Raw genomic sequence first — 18,294 nt, 5'->3', positions numbered from 1 at the left:
TCTCATGGTTCACCTCTTTGGACCTCTTGTTCATAAGTGGACAATGAGGTATGAGTCAAAGCATAGCTTTTTTAAACAGATTGTGCGCCATACTATTTTAAAAACATACAACTCACACTTGCTCGGAAACATCAGCTCATGATTGCCTCTCTTTTGCATTCTTCTGACCAGAGAATTCATTTGGTGGTAACAAATGTGTCATCAGTACCAGTCGATGTGCTGCAATTGCTATCAAGCAAAGATTACCTGATGAGGTCGATGTCCACATTGCAGAAAATGTGTCATACCATGGTATGAACTATAGCAAAGACATGATTGTTGTCCATGGTCAATCATTTGGTCTGCCTGAGTTTTCTGAAATTTTGCAAATCTTTATTTTGCAAGGCAAGATACATTTCATGGTGAAAAAGCTGTCTGCTTGCTATAGAGAGCATTTTATAGCTTTTGAGTTGAACACGTCACATGCGTAGGTACAATTGCAATCCTAACACAGGGGCACCAAAAGATGTATGTGCAATAGGATTAATAAATCAGTCTCATAAAAATCAGTCTCATATAATTTATTAACCATTAATTTGGATGTTCAATATTTTATTAATTAAACAACTAAGATTAATGGGATAAGCTAGCTGTAACACTGTGCTACAGTCTTAGAGAGTATTGCAGTACTAATGTATTACAATTACACTACTAAATCCATAACACTCATGAACAACCAGGTTGATGAAGGTAAATGGGAGTACTTTGATGGCAGAGGTTGGCATTCAGTGAATACTGCGGCAGAAACAGACAGGACAACAGTTTATTTCAAAGATACTATTTATTAACATAATCATTCTACTTGGCAAACTAATACTGATATGGTACAATTAATAATCAGCAGCAAATAGAATGATCAAAGTGTAAATGGTAATATAATGGTGATGAGGCTATGTACAAGTATTCAGTGTAGGACTGCGCACTGAAAGAGAAGGAGGAGCGAGGGAGAGAGGCTGTGCGCAGGCGCACAGGCAAGAGGTATGTGTGGTATGATGATGTAGTGCGCGAGCGTGTGTGCTAGGCACCAAGTGGGGATGGGCAACGAGAAGCGCATGTGTGTGAGGGAACAAAGAATCTCTAACTTGTGAGCTAGTCTCAAGCAAGTAGGCCCTAAACTCAGCAACTCTACCCAACCCTTAAGTCACACTGCAATCCCAATGTTGGAGGTGTGCAATCAGAAAAAGGGAGTTAGAGAGAGAAAGAATGCATGCCAGATCTATCCTTCATGAGTTGTAACCAAAAGAAAATAACGAACAGCTAAAAACCGCATTGTGCATGAAATACAGTGTGTACATTCAAATCATAAAAGAATTCAAATAACAAAACTTCCTTCACGTTAACTGCATATAATCTTAAGACTAAAATGTGCCCAGATGCCAGCCTTTGAATAGCTCATTGCGTGGCGACCGAAGATGCGTCTTTGGTGGCCTGATGAGCAGTGCGATTCGCAGGTCCAGGGAGAAGTTCTTTTTCCTTGTCGCTTGAAGATCTTCGCGGCTCCGTTGCTCGTCCGATGATCTTGAGGGGTTCTTGATCTAGTTCGTCGATGTTTAAAGAAATAAAAAGGGATCCGGTCGCCTTTTCTTCCGTCGAATACTGTGTGCGTTACAGTGTAATTAGCCGGTTGAAGATAAAGTTGCAACTGCGCGAGAGAAAGTACATTAAAACTTTGGCTGTACAAATATCTCGCTTCGTTGTTACTTTGTTCTTTTCTTCGGCAGAGAAATGGTGTCTCTTTATCCCAGTAGGATCACTCGTCCGAGAGATCCAATGCCAGGGCGTAACGGAGTCTCCGTATGCAGGCAGGAACACCCGCTTGAGACACCCGCTGCTAGTGAGCTGCTGCTAGAGTGAGCCGCTGCTATGGAGTTGGAGAATTGAAGAGCTGGAGAGAGAGAGTTTGGAATTTTCCGCGATTTTATGGCGAAAATTGCGTCATCACTGTATCTGGTATCTGGCTCCATTGCTGTATCCAATACCGTTACAGTGAAAGCTGAGAAGATGGGTTCAGATTACCCATGGGGTCAAGCAGGGAATTATGGGTAGTATGGTCTACGGGCCTGACAACCCCTACACATGTAAGAGAAGTGGCTCGCATGGGGAACTGGTAGATGACTATCCGTTAGCTGCCTATTCAGTCGGGGGCATGCGTCTGGCTATTTTGAAGAGACACGTTGACTTGCAGGGAAAACGGAAGTAGTTTTTGTAAGTATTACTTTTCATACCATCCCATATAGTGAAAGTAAAGTCTCAATCACTCTTCATACTTGGGTGGTTGAAATCTGTTTAAAAAATTTACAATATTCACTCTTTGTCCACAGCAAGTCACAGTTTTCCCAAAACATAATATATATTTAAATTATTTTGTCCAATCTCAAGATCATATTCTGTTGATAACAATATAACAGTAAATACTTGTAGCCTGTTTTATAAGTTGAAACTGTGATTTGATCAAGCGACTTAGTGTCGACAGTATTTACATTATGACAAAGCATATACACTATGTCCTTTACATTAGTTTAAACACTATATTGGCCCTCTGTCATAACCCCCTTTGTGACTTCCCCAGAAATAGATAGTCCTGCAGTAAAAGTAATTTTAGGAAGTAAATTAGTAAAAGTAAAAGTGAAATCATGATGTCTCTTAAACTGAGTCGTACAGATAGCGCTGTTATACTCTTGAAAAACAAGGTAGGCCTATGAAACAGGTTTACATTCAAGATTTGTAAACACACATGCCTGCCCTATCGTTACTGCCTATATATCTTTTTTCATTCTGAAATGTTTTCAATAATCAGGTCTACAAAATGGCCCAGCCTATAAGATTGAGGATAATCCTTGGTGAAGATGATGCCAGGAAGTTAATTCTGCCAGGAGGGATACCAGACTCCGTAGAGGAATTGTGCCAGACCATCACGGAAAACTTTGGATTGCAACAAAATATTCGGCTTCAATACCAAGATGCTGATTTTGGAAATGGTTTCATAAATCTGTCAGAGATCTCTGGAATAAAAGACAATGGGACACTTAAGTTGATCTACTTGCAAAATTATACAGAGGAAGACAGTGCAAGGATATCTCCACAACCTCGAGCAATGCGGGGCCCGACAGAGTGTTCACCGATTTCCTCATCTGACACAGAGAACACAGAGCCCATTTCATCTCCAGGTTCATCAACATTTACAAGGTTGTTGGTTTAGCCAAGTGTGTTCATCATCCCACATTTCAGCTATGACGCTGAACTTGAACTTGAGAGTGCCAGTGTGGAGTACAGTGCAAGTGGAATTCATTTGAACCCCTCAACAAAACTGAAATCCCAATTCTTGAATGATTGGCAGAGGAAATGATCAAATTCAAAGCCTACCCAACAGACAATGATCTCAATGATGTTGCTGAAGCCCTTGTGAAAAAGCACCCATGTTTGAGAGCTCAGGGTTCTTTCAACGGTTGTTACGGGTGGAAGATCAGCCTAAAGTATGAAAAGGCTAATTTCCGAACCAGACTAAGAGGCCTGGGGTGTGCTGAGGTGACAGTAAACTCACTGAAGAGCAGGTCTGTCGACAGACGTCGAGCAGCATTAAGTATTAAAAAACACTGTAGAGCCGAAGTGAATTACTGTCCAACTCATCCAAAAGGAACAACCACTGACAGTCTGGAAAATGAAAGAGTTGCAATACTTAAAAAAGAAACAATGAGCACGTTGTGACTGAGAAAATGGAGAAAACTTTCTCATACAGAAGACCAGAAGTTCTTCAAGGAGAGCCAGTGGTTGCAGAGTTCAAAAGCAGGTGGCCAGCTCTGTTCACTGTGAAAGAGGTGCATATCCTATGTAATATTAGGTTTTATGTATGCCTCCAGAACACACACAGATAATGACAAATGAAATATTGAAGTGTTGACCAGAAAAAAAGGATAAGTAATGTAATATTTAGTAGATGGCTTCTGTATCTCTCCTCAGTTCTCTCATCACAGATATGTAGATACAGATGCAATGATCTTTTTTTTTTTTTTTTTAAATATTCTTCAGTGTTGTATATTGTTATGATGTGATCTGAGTGACAAGTGACAATTTTCCAGATCGACAAGGAGTTCATGTGGATTTCCACTGTACCACTGTGCTGAGCTTGACTACTACTCACCACGCTTGATGGAGATCTTTGGGCTCAAAGGTGGGAAGACTGGAAGAAAAATAAGCCATCACGTGCTCGCCATCTCTAAGGTGTGTATTATAAATTGATAGACTGGTGGTTGTAAATCGTTTTAGGGTCCTGTTTGTAGGGCTCCGTTTAGGCTTATCTCGCTTTTTCTTATTTTTCCCTAGAATGACACAATACATACCAGATGAACATGCCTCTTCAAGTCCTTGTGCACTTACCTGAATGAAGACCATGAGAAACTTGTACAGAAGTACATGGTGAGTTACTTAGAAAGTGCAGCATATTTTCAAAGCCCATACACGCTATGATTTGGCCAGGTTCTTTCTTATCTGCAAATCTGAGAGATAGAGACATGCTATTTGCATGTTTATTACTATAGTACATCTTAGAATGTATGCGTTTTAATTTTCTTTTATGCCACTTATTTCATTTATCCATAAATAAATTGGGAGGTTTTCCAAAATGCATATTTCAATCCATTTTGTCTGGCGTCCAGTCTCTTGTTGCACTGTATAATTTAAGCCCAATTTATACTTTTGCGTCGAATCTACGCCGTAGCCTGACGCGCACCGCCCTAGAAATGTAACTACGCGTCGCTGCGCCGCGCGTCGAAGCAGACCACAACAACTGTGATTGGTCCGCTTGGTGGGATCATCCTCCTTCTGCTCAGTCGGTTCAATGGTCATACACACCAGCTCCTCCGATGTCTTCTCTCTTTTCTGTGTTGCAGTGATTTTAGTAAAAGTAACTGTTGTTCAACATTTGTTAGCTCCAACTCCAACATGATCCACTCAGTTTCAGTCGCGATTGAAAATTTTTGGCAAATGGCGAACTGAACGCTCGTTATTTTGAGAGCTCCGTTTGTTTGTCCCCCAAAGTTTTGAAACTAGTCCTTCTTTTTAATGCAAAACTTATTTTACAGATATTGCTGTGCAATGACTGATTTTCACCTTTTTATTCAACATTACTCCATCGTTTGTAATGCACGAGGAAATCAACACAGTGGCATAGAAATCCCACCGCAAACTAGCGTTTTGAAGGTTTCATTACAGAGCGACGCAGACACACCAACGCAGAATGCTCACAACGGCGTGGGCCACCTGCGTAGGCTATGGTGTAGGCTCCGCGTAGAGCCTACGCAGAGGTATAAATCAGTATAAATAAAGAAGTATAAAGAATGATGGAGCAAACTGTGATGAGAGTGTATGTCATACAGAAAGAGGGTGCACAGCTTGAGGATGGCCCAGAGGACATTGGTGTCCTAACTGAAGGTGTGGAGGTCCTAAGTGGTTTGGAGAGCATTACGCAGGCTTGCGCTCTGTTGTCTGGACTCATATAAAGTGTGAACCTGAGTTACCCACCAGAACTCACAAACAATTTACTAATAGACAAACAATGTACTAATTAATTTGACTAGACTTACTAAAGACAAACATTTGAATTCAATGCAAGGCAAATAAATTGAACTTAAATGAAATGATTACATTTCATCCACAAATGTATGTTGTGTTCATACAACATAATAAAGACAGATTATTTTTACTTGATTTGTTTAGATGGAAATGTGTGGCATGGTTAAATTACGCTCATTCAACAAATTATTTTTTGAGTGTATTTATATGGATATACTTAAGTTTTTGAACAGCAGTGATTATGTTCAGAGATGTTCGGAAAGACTAATCTGGGTGTAGTTTACACAACACAAAACACGTTTTCATCGAAATATAATTCCCCACTTGCTGGAATGTGATCTTATTTTCATGGCTGTATTAGGGCTACATGTGGTCCGAAACGGACGTCTGTCTTGGGCTAAATTTGGACCAAATCAGACGGACTAAACACAGCCCAATTTTCAACGGCTATTTTTGGGCTGAATAAAGGCCATGACGGGCCTACCAGATTTAGCCCAAAACACAACGTCCATGGACGTCTGGTGCTTGGTGTGTAACAATTTTCCAGCACCTCTGTAAACAATCCATAGTGTCGTTATTAAAAACGCTCTGCGAGGTCTGCAAAAGTACAATTTATCGATCACTGTTAATTTGCTGGTTCTTTGTGTGCTTTGAAAAAAAATTCTTTCCGTTGTCTCTAATCGTGTAAAGTAACAGTTCTATGGAGCTTTGCGTGTGTTCTTCAGTTATCATTATAGCTATAGGCAAGCCTACAAAAATATTCGGCGAAGTTCTACTACAAACGGATATTTAACAAAACACATTTTTTAGTATAATCAGATTTTCTGATGCCACCGGTAATCCGCATTGACTCGATTTGAAGTTTGTGAGTGGGCGATTACAGGGGGCCTGTGTTAGAGGGTCGGTACATAACAGGCTCTGGTTGCTACAAAGGCGATTCAGGCCACAATATCTGCGCATTTCCTGAAAGGTAATTTATTGTTAATTAGAATTAACCGCCATATCGCAAGATTTTGTTTTCCCAGCCGCACAATTAAAAGTCTGTGCTTAGGCAATTAATATAATTATTAATGCATTATTAACATTTAATATAATACATAAGCTAATTGTTATGCTGGTGGTATTAATTGTAAAAAAGGGGAAAAAGAGAAAAAGTAGCCTAATTCATTCTTAACACAGAGGATTTTTTTGCACGTATGTTATTTAATAGTTTGTATTTCACAGTTTCAGCACATGACATGGTTTTGTTGTTTATTGGTTTATTTATTGTTTTTTGAAAATTATACTCATATAGAGCAGAAATAGGCTACTCTCTATACTATTCATGATGTAGCAGTCACTGTCGATATTTTTATATTTTGTCACTTGATACAACAGCCATAAAACGTCGATGAAATTTGTCAGTAAATACTTACCGTTACCATAACGTACCATTGTAATTATAGTTGTGAGGGAGTTCCAGCTAAATAATCGACGAACGCTTCACACGGACTTTTTTCCTGACGAGATTTGTCCCAGAATTCTGAGCGACCGACAACCTTATTGTGGCCAGAAACTACCTATTGTAGCTAGCGTAACGCTACTGGCAAACGCCTACCAAGCAGGAGAGGGTCTGAGACGAGAGCGGCTGCGCAAGTCTGTCGGCAGAGGACGACTTAACGTTTCTCTGGGCATGATAATGAAGCGAGACTGCCCAGAAAGCCATGGGATAGCCTGCTGGGCATGCCGATTGATCAACCAGAGAAAAACTATAGATACATATGTCTGAAACCCATGCGCTCATACAAATGGCGTTATTCAGATTTTTTCCAAAAACAGTTATCGCTTCAAGCAGCCGAGTCTGAAGAACGTCAAATAAAGATTAATCCTTCGGCGAAGCATCTTATAATTCCCTGTGCCATGAAGTAAATGCACATTCAGACTAAGACTAAGACGTGAGCCTGTCCCGAATCCCCCAGATGGATCAAGACGAGACTGACCAGGAAGCTTCGGAGCCCCCGGTACATGGGATACATGGGCCGAACCGAATTCGGCCTTCGTCGTATCGGGCGCTGCGGAGCGCTGTTTCCAGCCTGGCACGGATCGATGACTTCTTCTGCGAGAAGATTGGGTCTGGTTTTTTCTCTGAAGTGTTTAAGGTAAAACAAGCATCAAAACAGCTTAAAACATCTAAACGGAACTCTAAACGGAGGCAAGGCTTGATGGCTATCTATTGCTGCCTGCATTTGTTTCATTCGCTGTCTTGGTCTCACACACAAACCATATTAGGCTTACCTAATTGATTTTTTTTATTGTTTACAGCAAGCAGTGATAATATTGTGACAGTATAAATTTTTGATGCTATTGTATAAATGGTTAGTTATTCTCCAGTGAGTTGTCAGAGATGTATTCGTAACATGTTTACTTTTATCATATATTGCTTATAGATACAGACATAAAGGCAAGCACTATCTAGATTTGCGAATTCTTTTCACAATATATGCAGTAATTAGCTACTCGTCACGCCACTATTTGTCTGACACCCTGGCACATCATAAACGTTTGACAGGTGTGTAGGGCACCTGCGTATTATTGCTAGCCCTGAGTATTAGCACTACTGTGTTACGTACGCGTGGGATAGGACGTGATCGGACAGGCTGGTTTCGCTCATTAAGGTAATCAGATTACAGGTCAGAACTGTGTCGTCTGCAGTTTCACTGGTCCTTCCCTATGTGTACATACATGCTCGTGTCTGAGTATGTACTGTGATTCTGCACGGTGCTGTTGCTGCTTACATGAACACTTTGAGTATTTTAATTTTCTGAATTTAACTTTCTGAAACTTATTCAGAACCATAGTTGTGTCAGCCCAGCTTTTCTCATCATTTTATCGCAGATACTTGGCAGACCATCTTACGTGTGTGTTTTCTGTATAGGGCAGATGTGTTCTACACTGAGGCTTGGGAACAGAAAACTGGAATGCAATTAGTCTTAAATGAGAAGTCAGATAGGACAAAGTGTAAAAATCCAGCTGTAGGATAAAAGCAGATCCTCAGTGAATGTTTGGGACTAATATGTGAACTTAAAATAGAAATGGAAGTCATAGATTATGAGTGATAACAATATAATGGTTGAGAGGTGGTTTTAAGTTTCTTTAAACAGTACCGGGGAAATAATCACTGGTCAGGAGGAGATGTGCGCTATTTCTGTTTTCAGTTGGACACTGTCATTGCCATATGATACACTGAATAAGTATAAGCTTATCAATGAATATACCATGAATTGTAAATCCTTAATTCAAAAAGAGAGTAATTATTTAATATTTTGATGACTCCACTGTATACAAGCTATTTTAAAAAAACTATTTTTTTTTCATCCTGAACAAGTGCTGGTACTCTTTTCCTCTACAGAGCCTGGCAGATTTTTAATGGTCAAATACAGTGGGATGGTTTTCTTATTTACAGTTTCTCTGTCAGTTCTTTCTACATAAGAACATCAGTGTGTCAACTTAACTCCCATTGTGTCAAGCATAGACTATTTCCGTCTGTGGATGTGTTATTGCAAGTCATATTTATAACAGGTATATGCAGTGTGGACAACAAATTCAGGTGGTGTGGGAGGTGTATCTGTGTGTGTGTGTGCGTGCGTGTGTGTGTAATATTGTGAGAATTCTAGCTGACTGTTCAACTTTACTTTTGTAATTAACCAGTGCCTTAATAGTTTTGGAGGTTTAAAAGAAATCAATATTTAACATTTAAATCATCTTTCCTGTTATATTAATTCAAACAGATACCTGAATGGTCCCACAATACTTTGTGTGAATTTGTGATTTCATCAAAGCTGTCCAGGAATCGGACAGAATAGCCACCAGACGGTCTGGGCTTATGTCACATATAGTTTTATCTGTTGCCCTGTCCTGAAAACTACACTCACCACATAAACAACACATATGAGAAAAATCCCTACACACACACACACAGACACACACACATACACAGACACACACACACACACTTACACCCACCCCCACACACTCACGCATGCATGCAAACCTTATTGTGTCTTTTAATGCCAGAAACATAATGTAAAGTATTCTTTTGAGAATGAATCAATTTTGTCACAAAAACAAATTCTCAATTCTTTTTGGTTGTTTGTCAAAATGTTGTGTAGTGACAGATCTTTCAGATAAAGTTGCATAATGTATGTCGTGGCAATATGGTATATGTGTAAATTACAGTTAAAGGCGCACAGTAAACAGACTGAATCTGTACTGAAACTAACATTACTTGGCTATAAACATAACTTTAACCGTATCACTGAATTCAATTAGAAAGCTAAGTCCCTGGATCACCACATCCAGTAACTTGGAGATTATTTATCAAGTAGTCAGAGTATAAAAATCCAAATGTAAACGTTTATTATAGCAATCAAGTTTAACATTACAGAATGAATTTACTGTTGAATAAAATAGGCTCATATGTTCATGCAAAAACCTCTAGATGAACAGATGAACTAACAAACTAATAACAGCCAATAGTTTGCAAACTACATACAAGAGGACTAACAGCCGAAACAGTATGAAATAAGAGGACATCAAGGTGTTGCACTTCTATCTGGTCTGGACATAGGGATGCTGCCATCCCTTACGAGGGTGTCTCTGGCCAGAGGGGAAGAGACACACGTTGGAATTTGGAAAGTGTTAAACATAGCTTAGTTTATACACAGTGGAAACAGCTTATAGTGATCACGGTTTATAGTGATCAACTGCTTATGTGGATCAAAAAGCTTGGGACAGAATCATTCCTATACAAGTACAGTACTGTATAATTCGCTTATACTAATCAAGTAGTCTGCTTACAGTGCTCAATTTGGGTCTTTTTATACATGACAGCATATGGATAAAAATGAAAACTGCAGTAATCCCTTTTTTAAAACTTTACTTTGATAGGCCTACTTTGTCTCGCGGTAACTCGTTTGCTTCTGACTAGCCACTTGAAGCTAATGCTGCGTGCGCAGAAATCATAACTGGAAAAAGAAAGTCATTTTCTCTCAGTGATAAACGTAGACTCATCGAAGCTTATGACTAACTCCCAAAAACATGCCAACGAGATGCAGCAGCGAAACTTGGTGATCCTCAGAATATTTTACAGCTAAGTTTGATTTCAAACTCTGCTACCAGTTTGGCATTTATAGCCTACAGTTTATTTTCAATTCTGTTAAAACTTGAGAAATGCACTGAAACCCAGGCCAAGCCGTGGCTTACCCTGTATTTGCACTGCTGACATTACTGTATTTTGTAAACCGCACATTACTTTTAAGATTTAGGCTATATCCTTTATAATTTGAACTACAATAAGCTATATTTCATATACAGTACTGTACTGAATTGTGGTGTATTTGCATTATACACTGTTCAGTAATTTCATTTGTACAGTACTGTAATTTGAAAAGCGTTTGAAAGAGCTGAAGGCTGACTGTATTTTGAAAAAGTCCATAAAATTCCGTAAATAGCGAAGCTGTCCGTTGCATTACTTTATTTTCAGGTAATAAGTATACAGATGTCAGTTAGATGCTAATCTGCATGAGAAATAAAGAAAAGAAAAAAAATTGGTTATAATGATTGTCCGATTAAAGTGATCAGTTTCACTTGGACAGACGTGGTCGCTATAAGCGGTTTCCATTGTAATTTTCCAGCAAAGGGTTGCAATTGCTCTGACGTTATGAACAGTGTAGTTTCACTGACAGCTGGTTAATCAGACTGTGGTTATTTTGAAGTCCCGTTGATGTTTATGGCTACAGGAGTGATTGTTCAGTAATGTTGCTTTGATTTGGTTATGGCTACAGGAGTGATTGTTCAGTAATGTTGCTTTGATTTGTTTATGGCTACAGGAATGCTAATTGGGTAATGTTGCTTTGATTTGCATTGGTCCTGAACACAGTGAGGCTTACTGGTGGAACAAAAGGCTAATAAATGTTTCTCTGCTGATGACTGCAAATAAACTTGTGTTTCAGATTTTTATTACTTATCCTGATAAAAAGTGCAAAGTCTAGCAAAATCTCGTCTTAGATTGCCAAGCCTTCCTCTTTGCATAATCTTTTATTGTCAGAGAACTGATTTTGCAGCAAGTTGAATGAGGAGTAACACTTGTAAATGAGTGCCCAGTGATGGTGTTGGAGTTGTTGGATGTGGGCGGGGGCTGCTGTCCTCTGTTTGGTGTGTGACATCACTGTTACAGTATCTTAAATTACAGCAGGTCAGGTAGAATTAGGGCTGGGCGATAAAACGATAACAATAATTATCGCAATATAATAAATGTTTGATATAATTAATTTCCATGTTTACGTAGCATGCACAGAAATGAATCCCGAACTCCCAATCATGTCATAGGAATAGAGGTCTGCATTGCGCAAATTAGGTTGCATGGTGAGACGTATAAATTCAGGCCAGCGCTTGGTATTGCTTTACAGATACAGTGGCTGACAGATTTGTAGTTGAAGTGGAATAAGTGAAATGAGTGACACCAAAGAAAAAGCAGTGCCCATGACCAGCTCAAAGGATGAAGACATCGTTGACAAGAAAGACAAGTGCCATCAAAGACAGGCAACACCACAAACCTGTTTCATCATTTGAAACAACATCACCTATGAGAACACACAACGAGTGTTTCAAATGGTCTGTACAAAGGGTTTGGCATGCTGACCAGAATTAAGATTTCTGTGTCTATTTATTGTTTTATTTATTGACATTATCCTTTAAAACACGATTAAACTTTGCAGTCTCAGCCATTTCAAAATGTGTGCTGTATCACATTGCAGCACTTTTATTTAGACATTTATTTTGTTGAGGACAAAGGACTGAAAAAGGATTTTACTTAATTTTTATCATTATAATGGTTTGAAAGTTCTACTTCAGATTTGTGAAATGTTCTACTGTTTGGCGAGTGTTTAGCCGTTTTCACATATGCACTACGGACTATGTCCCCAGAATCAGGTTCGCATTTTGTCTGAGGCTGCCCTTTCACACATCAGGAGACTGTCAGTGTCAGAAGCATTCCCACCTACTTGAAATACTCTGTTTGGTTTAGGTGAGGGGTGGCACCTGGGTTGCAGTGTGAAACTAGCACCAATAACAGAAAATTGGAAATTAGCATTTGTGGCTAAATTTAGCATGAATTTTGGAGTAAAAGTGATTTCAAAGCTGCTGATTGCGGGCACAAAAAACACAAAAAGTAACTAAAAGGACTACTCTTCAAATTGAGAACACTTACGAAATGTTAAATATATATATTTTCGATTAAAACCTAAAGTTAGAGAGGGTTTTTAAAAGAATTAAAGTGGCGAAAAAACTTTAAAAGCCCACAAACCACATTCAATACATTGAGACTCAAGTCAATGTCTTGTTGGGAAAACAAAAACTTGTGCCCCCTCAATATGGGGGTAATTTTAGTTCCTCGCTGAAAATGTGCAGAGATTCAGTCCTGAATCGCCTTTGTAGTAACCAGGGACCAGTATACACTGACCGTCCAACAGACAATAGGTACCATGTGCTCACAAAGTTGAAATTATCTGGCTAGGAAAAAGTATTCCAAAAGTGGGTGTAATTTCAAATCATAATCACAGTACCGTGGCAAAGGTTTTGACAGTTAAACTTGCAAAAGAAAACCGTGGGAAAATGTGCACTTTTGGGAAGCATTCATGATGTCACAGAGTGGGGTATTTAAACATGTGCATCTTTGACATTGCTGTTGCTTCATTCACCTTGGGTTTGTGACAGCAACTTTTTTTGCTCTTAAGCATTTTGTCCCAGTGACAAGTGAATTTCGGGAATTTCGATGGCAAGCAACGGATTACAACGATTTAAAATCGATTGCAAAGGATTACCCACACTAAGGTACAGTTTTTGTTGAGTCATCTTGTCATAGTTTGCCAACTCTTACCATTTAAAACTTTTTCCTGAATAATCTGAATTTATTTTGTATCTGTAATTTAACATGCTTTAGACTTAAAATAACGTTTATATGTTAATGTAATATGTTACGTTTATTTATTTATTTTTTTAATAGGCCCGCCACTACCAACCCCTCTTCGGGGGACAACTTTATTCATTTATTTTTCCCAAGTGCAGATTTAGTGAAGCTGCTCCACTCCCACCCACCCATCCACCTGACCTAACACCATGATAATTCCCGAACAGACAGATGGACCTACAGACAGAGGCATGACGAGACATAACAACAACAAGCAAAAGGACGGCCGGACAAACATGACAAGACCAAGCAGGTAGACAGACTGACACGACAGGACATGATGAGACAAGACAAGACCAAGCAGATGGACGGACAGACTGACATACCAGGACATGACAAGACTAGGTATTGCATATAATGGGTTGTATGAAAGTAAATGGGGAAGTATATGTGCGGATGTGGGAGGTATGAGATCTGAGTGTAAGATCATGAAAGGGAGGAAGTAAGATTTTGGGGTTTTGGGTTTGTAATATGTGTCTGTGTGTGTGTGTGTTAGTATTGGTGTTGGTGGGCTTAACTAATAGGCAAGTCTAATGAGGTGATAAAGGAAGCTCAGACTTTTTCAAAGTGTGAGGTTTAATGCTGATGCTGATGTTATGCTTATTCTTTGTATGAGCTCATATACATTCATTAGCTCACAGTGCAAAATGCAATTATGATGACTGTGAAATAATAAGAAATGTATGGATATTAAGGTGATTCAGGCCTTAATATCTGTACATATTCTGAAAGGTCACTTAATGTAGATTTTAACTTACCCCCATACTGAGGGGGCGCAAGTTTTTGTTTTCCCAGCCACACAATTTGAAGCATTTGAGTAGGCGATTACTGTAGCCAAGGCAATTCAGGCCTCAATATTTGCACAATTTCTGAAAGACAATGCAACGTAGAGTGTAAATTACCCCCATGTTGAGGGTTCACAAGTTTGGTTTTACCAGTCACACAGTTCACAATGAGCGATTATCATAGTGTAGCACTGCCACATAAGTAACATAGGATTCACTTTATTCATATGCCAGGTTGACAGTACCGTGGTTAACCACCATTAAAGGAAATCCCTGAAAGATAATTCCATCCTGGAAGCTGTATTGCCCTGTAGTTGTTTTAAGGTGTACCTGTCTTCCCTTCCATTTACATTTGTTTTGTTTGTTTGTTTACATTTATGTTTTGGTCAGCTGTATGTCAAGGCTGTCAGCGTGAACTTTTGAAACCTTGTGGTTAAAGATGCAGAAGTGTTTGGATAGAGGCTGCCACGTAAAGAGCTCAGGGAGTCTGTGGGAGACCCGGAGAACAACACAGAGTAAAGTGCACTTTAAATTGCTATTTGGGAAAAGTATCTAAAACTCACCGGAGGTACAGGACTAAGCCCGTGGAGGCAACCGAGGATGAGTCTGTCGAACCAGTGAGATCGTTTCTTTTATCCTTTTGCGGCTTCAATTGTGGATTGTATATGTATATTTTTTGCTCTTTCTGTTGGGTTATTGGGACTCTTTTCCATGGACTTTTTTGTTTGCCTTTTTTGCTGAGTTTTTGGGATTGCTCTTTCGGTTGAGTGACTTTCCTTGTGCATGGTGAGCGAGAGGAGAGACTGCCTGTAAAGTGCAGCTGGCGCATTATGCCTTGGACTTTATGAACTGTGTTTGTTGTGTTTGAACAGGAAGGGTTTAATGTATGCTTGTGTTTGATTGTATGATATTGAAAAATAGAATTTGAAAATGCTATCCTCAATGTTTCATCTTTATTTGTTCTTATTAACCAATTCGAATTAGACACAATTGAAAAAGAAACATATCAATATCTTACAGGATAATCAAACAGAACCCATGAATTTTTATAATAAGCAATATTTATATAGTTGATTGTTACAATAGGCCAACTGTATGTTGCTGGGTCAGCATATGCTACGAGGTATTTTAATGTAGATTTGTAACCATCCTCATCTCGCAGGTACAGAAGTTATTGTTTTTCCGAGTAAGACAGCCGGTGATTAGTTGACTTAAAAAAAGCTTGGGTTTGGAAACCCGTTGCTTTAGGAAAACTAAGTAAATGAACTTGTTCAGGATAAGTAATGCAGCATTGGAAAAATATTTGTTGGGAATACTTGCTACTGTCGAGTTACAACTATTACAAGTTCTAAGTATGTAACAATGGAAAATATGTTGTGGTCACTGGTTTTTGTCATTTGAACTAACTTGCGCTGGTTAAGTTAAAATTACAAGAGAAAGTGAGGCTTACTTACTTAAAACTAATGACTTTCGTCTGAGTTCTGTCTACTTAATTGAATCCAGGACACCTGTTGCCTTAGGAAAATTAAGTAAATACAACTAATATTATATTGCACATTGCATTTTACTTGGTCTCATACTGCTGCTTCACACTTTGCAAGCTGTCTATTTCTTGGCATACTATACAGCAATTCTTAACTGTTTTCACTCAAATAAAGACCAGATCATTGAAAGCCAACAAATGCACATTCATTGGCATTTTTCAAAAAACATAACAACAGCAATACTGTGCATGGACTGACTGTATCAAATTCAGTTCGCATTCAGTGTAAGAAAACAATAAAGGTGAATGCTTTAACAACCACAGTCTGACAAAGTCTGTAAGCATAATGCTGTAACAGTGAATGAAAAACTGTTAAAAATGAAACTGAATGATTGACCCATCCTTGACTTACTGCAAATATGAAACACCATTGTGCTGTGAGAAAAAAGAAAGAAAAAATAAACAGGCGAAACCTTCTTTTTACCTACTTTCTTGTTTAGCTCAATAGAACTGAAATCTGTTCTTCATACCTGCTGGATACTCTATGTGGAGTGTGTACATGAGGCCAAACAACAAACACAGGGCTTCTGGGTAACTTTGCAAGTAGTCAGGGAAGATGCCTCCTGTGAAGATTATTGCGATGGAGCATGGCTCGAGATGCAACTGGGTTGGTCCTGTCTTTGGACTGTCTTTAGGAATGACGGTCAGTATGCCCACAGACGCGGGAGTGAAGTCCTCTGTTACATCAAAGTCCTAGATGCAAACAGCAGAGTTGAAAAATTAGGAAAAAAAAATCTAGGAATGAACCTCAAACAAATCAGTTTAATCAGAAATTGTGCAAAACTATAGCCACTTACAAAGCAAAGTCGTAAGAATTCCGAAATGTCGTCACCAAGGAGGGCAGGGAGACCACGCAGAATAGCTGTTTGGAATGCAGAGACATCCTTTGTCTATCAAAAGGGAGAGAGAAACAAGATCAAGAAACACTTTGATCACAAGGAGAAATAAGGTGCTTACAGTTTGTGCTACATGGCTGAAGTTGAATTTTTTAAATACAACAGACCATCTGCTAAGCATCTCCCCAAAATCACAGACACAACAATTTATAAGTTGGTACGCCACCTGTTTAGTATCAATACAACACAAATTTAACACAGCCTGCCCCATTTATAGTCTCTCAGTCCATTGAGCACGTGGCTTTTCAGCACTCTCCTCTTAAGTAAGGCTGTAGCCCTTACAGTGATTTCATCAAGCACACAGATATTCAGCGGTGCCACTGTGAGCCCTGCTCGTATCTAACTATGCTGTCTACGCTAGGGAAGTAAGGGGCAGCCCACTAGCTGGATAAAAGAAGGGACATTGACTTCATTCTTGATGTAATGTTTGCATTCACCCTGCACCCAGATAACTAACCTATCGATATGCACAATTCATGTTAGTCAAGTGAACAAGAAAAGATAGCCGTCTGCTTTTAGCTAACAAAGTCAAGCCTATAAGTTGATTTTGATAGAAGTCTAACTTACCTTATCATATATTTCTTGGTGGTGCGTCTTCAAATGCCTCTTGAGGTTTTTGGTATTTTTCCCACCGATTTTCTGCATACATTGTTTGCACCGCGTTTTATTTTCAATTTTATTATAGCTAAAAAGAGTCAACAAATCCGTTCTTTTTCTCCTTCCGAGAGTATCCATGATTTGAGTTGCCAAGTTAACGTTAGTTACAATGTTTAACGTTCGATTTCCAGAGGAGGGGGGATGCTGGCGTGGCAGCATTACCAGCATGTATCAACCAATCACAAACGTGCAATACATGGCTGTACATATCTTGCAAACTGAGCGTGTGCCATGCACTAAAAAATATAGGCTTATGGTAGTTAACTTGGTTGCCATTCATCCGTCTCTGACATTTTTATTTCGTTATTATTCGTCAATGTAAATGGTAATATATTTCATCACAGTTTTTATTTTCAAAAGTGCATTTTTATTTAGTTATAGTCTCTTTTCGTTGTGGAAAAAAGTTCGTTGACGAACATTTTTCACCACAGTTTTCGTCGATGAAATTAACACTGGTAGAGGTGATGTCCTTGTAAGGCCACCATATTTTAATCTGTAGTGTTTGAGTAAATGACCTCTTCCGTCGCTGGTGAAATTGCAGAGTTTATATGCCCACTGCATCTTCGTTCCTATACATCTTTTACCCTGCAAACATGGAGAATAAATCACATTATAACAGGTGTCTTGACCATTAAAACAATGTCAACAATAAAACAATTTTTAACATTACCAAACCACAAAAATGCCCTGAATTGGCTAACATTATATTTACACAGCCTACATTATTAAATCAGTTGCATATTTTAAGTAATTTGTAATTAATACGGTAATATTGATCTATCCATTCCAAAATACAGGTTG

General features: G+C 38.9%; 1 protein-coding gene across 1 annotated transcript in view; it reads left to right on the top strand.

Moving 5' to 3' along the window:
- The first annotated feature begins 7,565 nt into the window (after window positions 1–7,565).
- Window positions 7,566–18,294, top strand: part of tesk1a (testis associated actin remodelling kinase 1a) — a 34,370-nt gene continuing 23,641 nt past the window's right edge. Inside the window, exon 1 of the mRNA XM_030785014.1 lies at window positions 7,566–7,745. Coding sequence (XP_030640874.1) covers window positions 7,566–7,745 — 180 coding nt within the window. The remainder of the gene's footprint in view (window positions 7,746–18,294) is intronic.

Source organism: Chanos chanos, chromosome 9 (genome assembly GCF_902362185.1).
Source record: "Chanos chanos chromosome 9, fChaCha1.1, whole genome shotgun sequence".
Taxonomy (NCBI): Eukaryota; Metazoa; Chordata; class Actinopteri; order Gonorynchiformes; family Chanidae; genus Chanos; species Chanos chanos.
The sequence above is the reverse complement of the archived record's forward strand: the minus strand, read 5'-3'. Positions and strand labels throughout refer to the sequence as shown.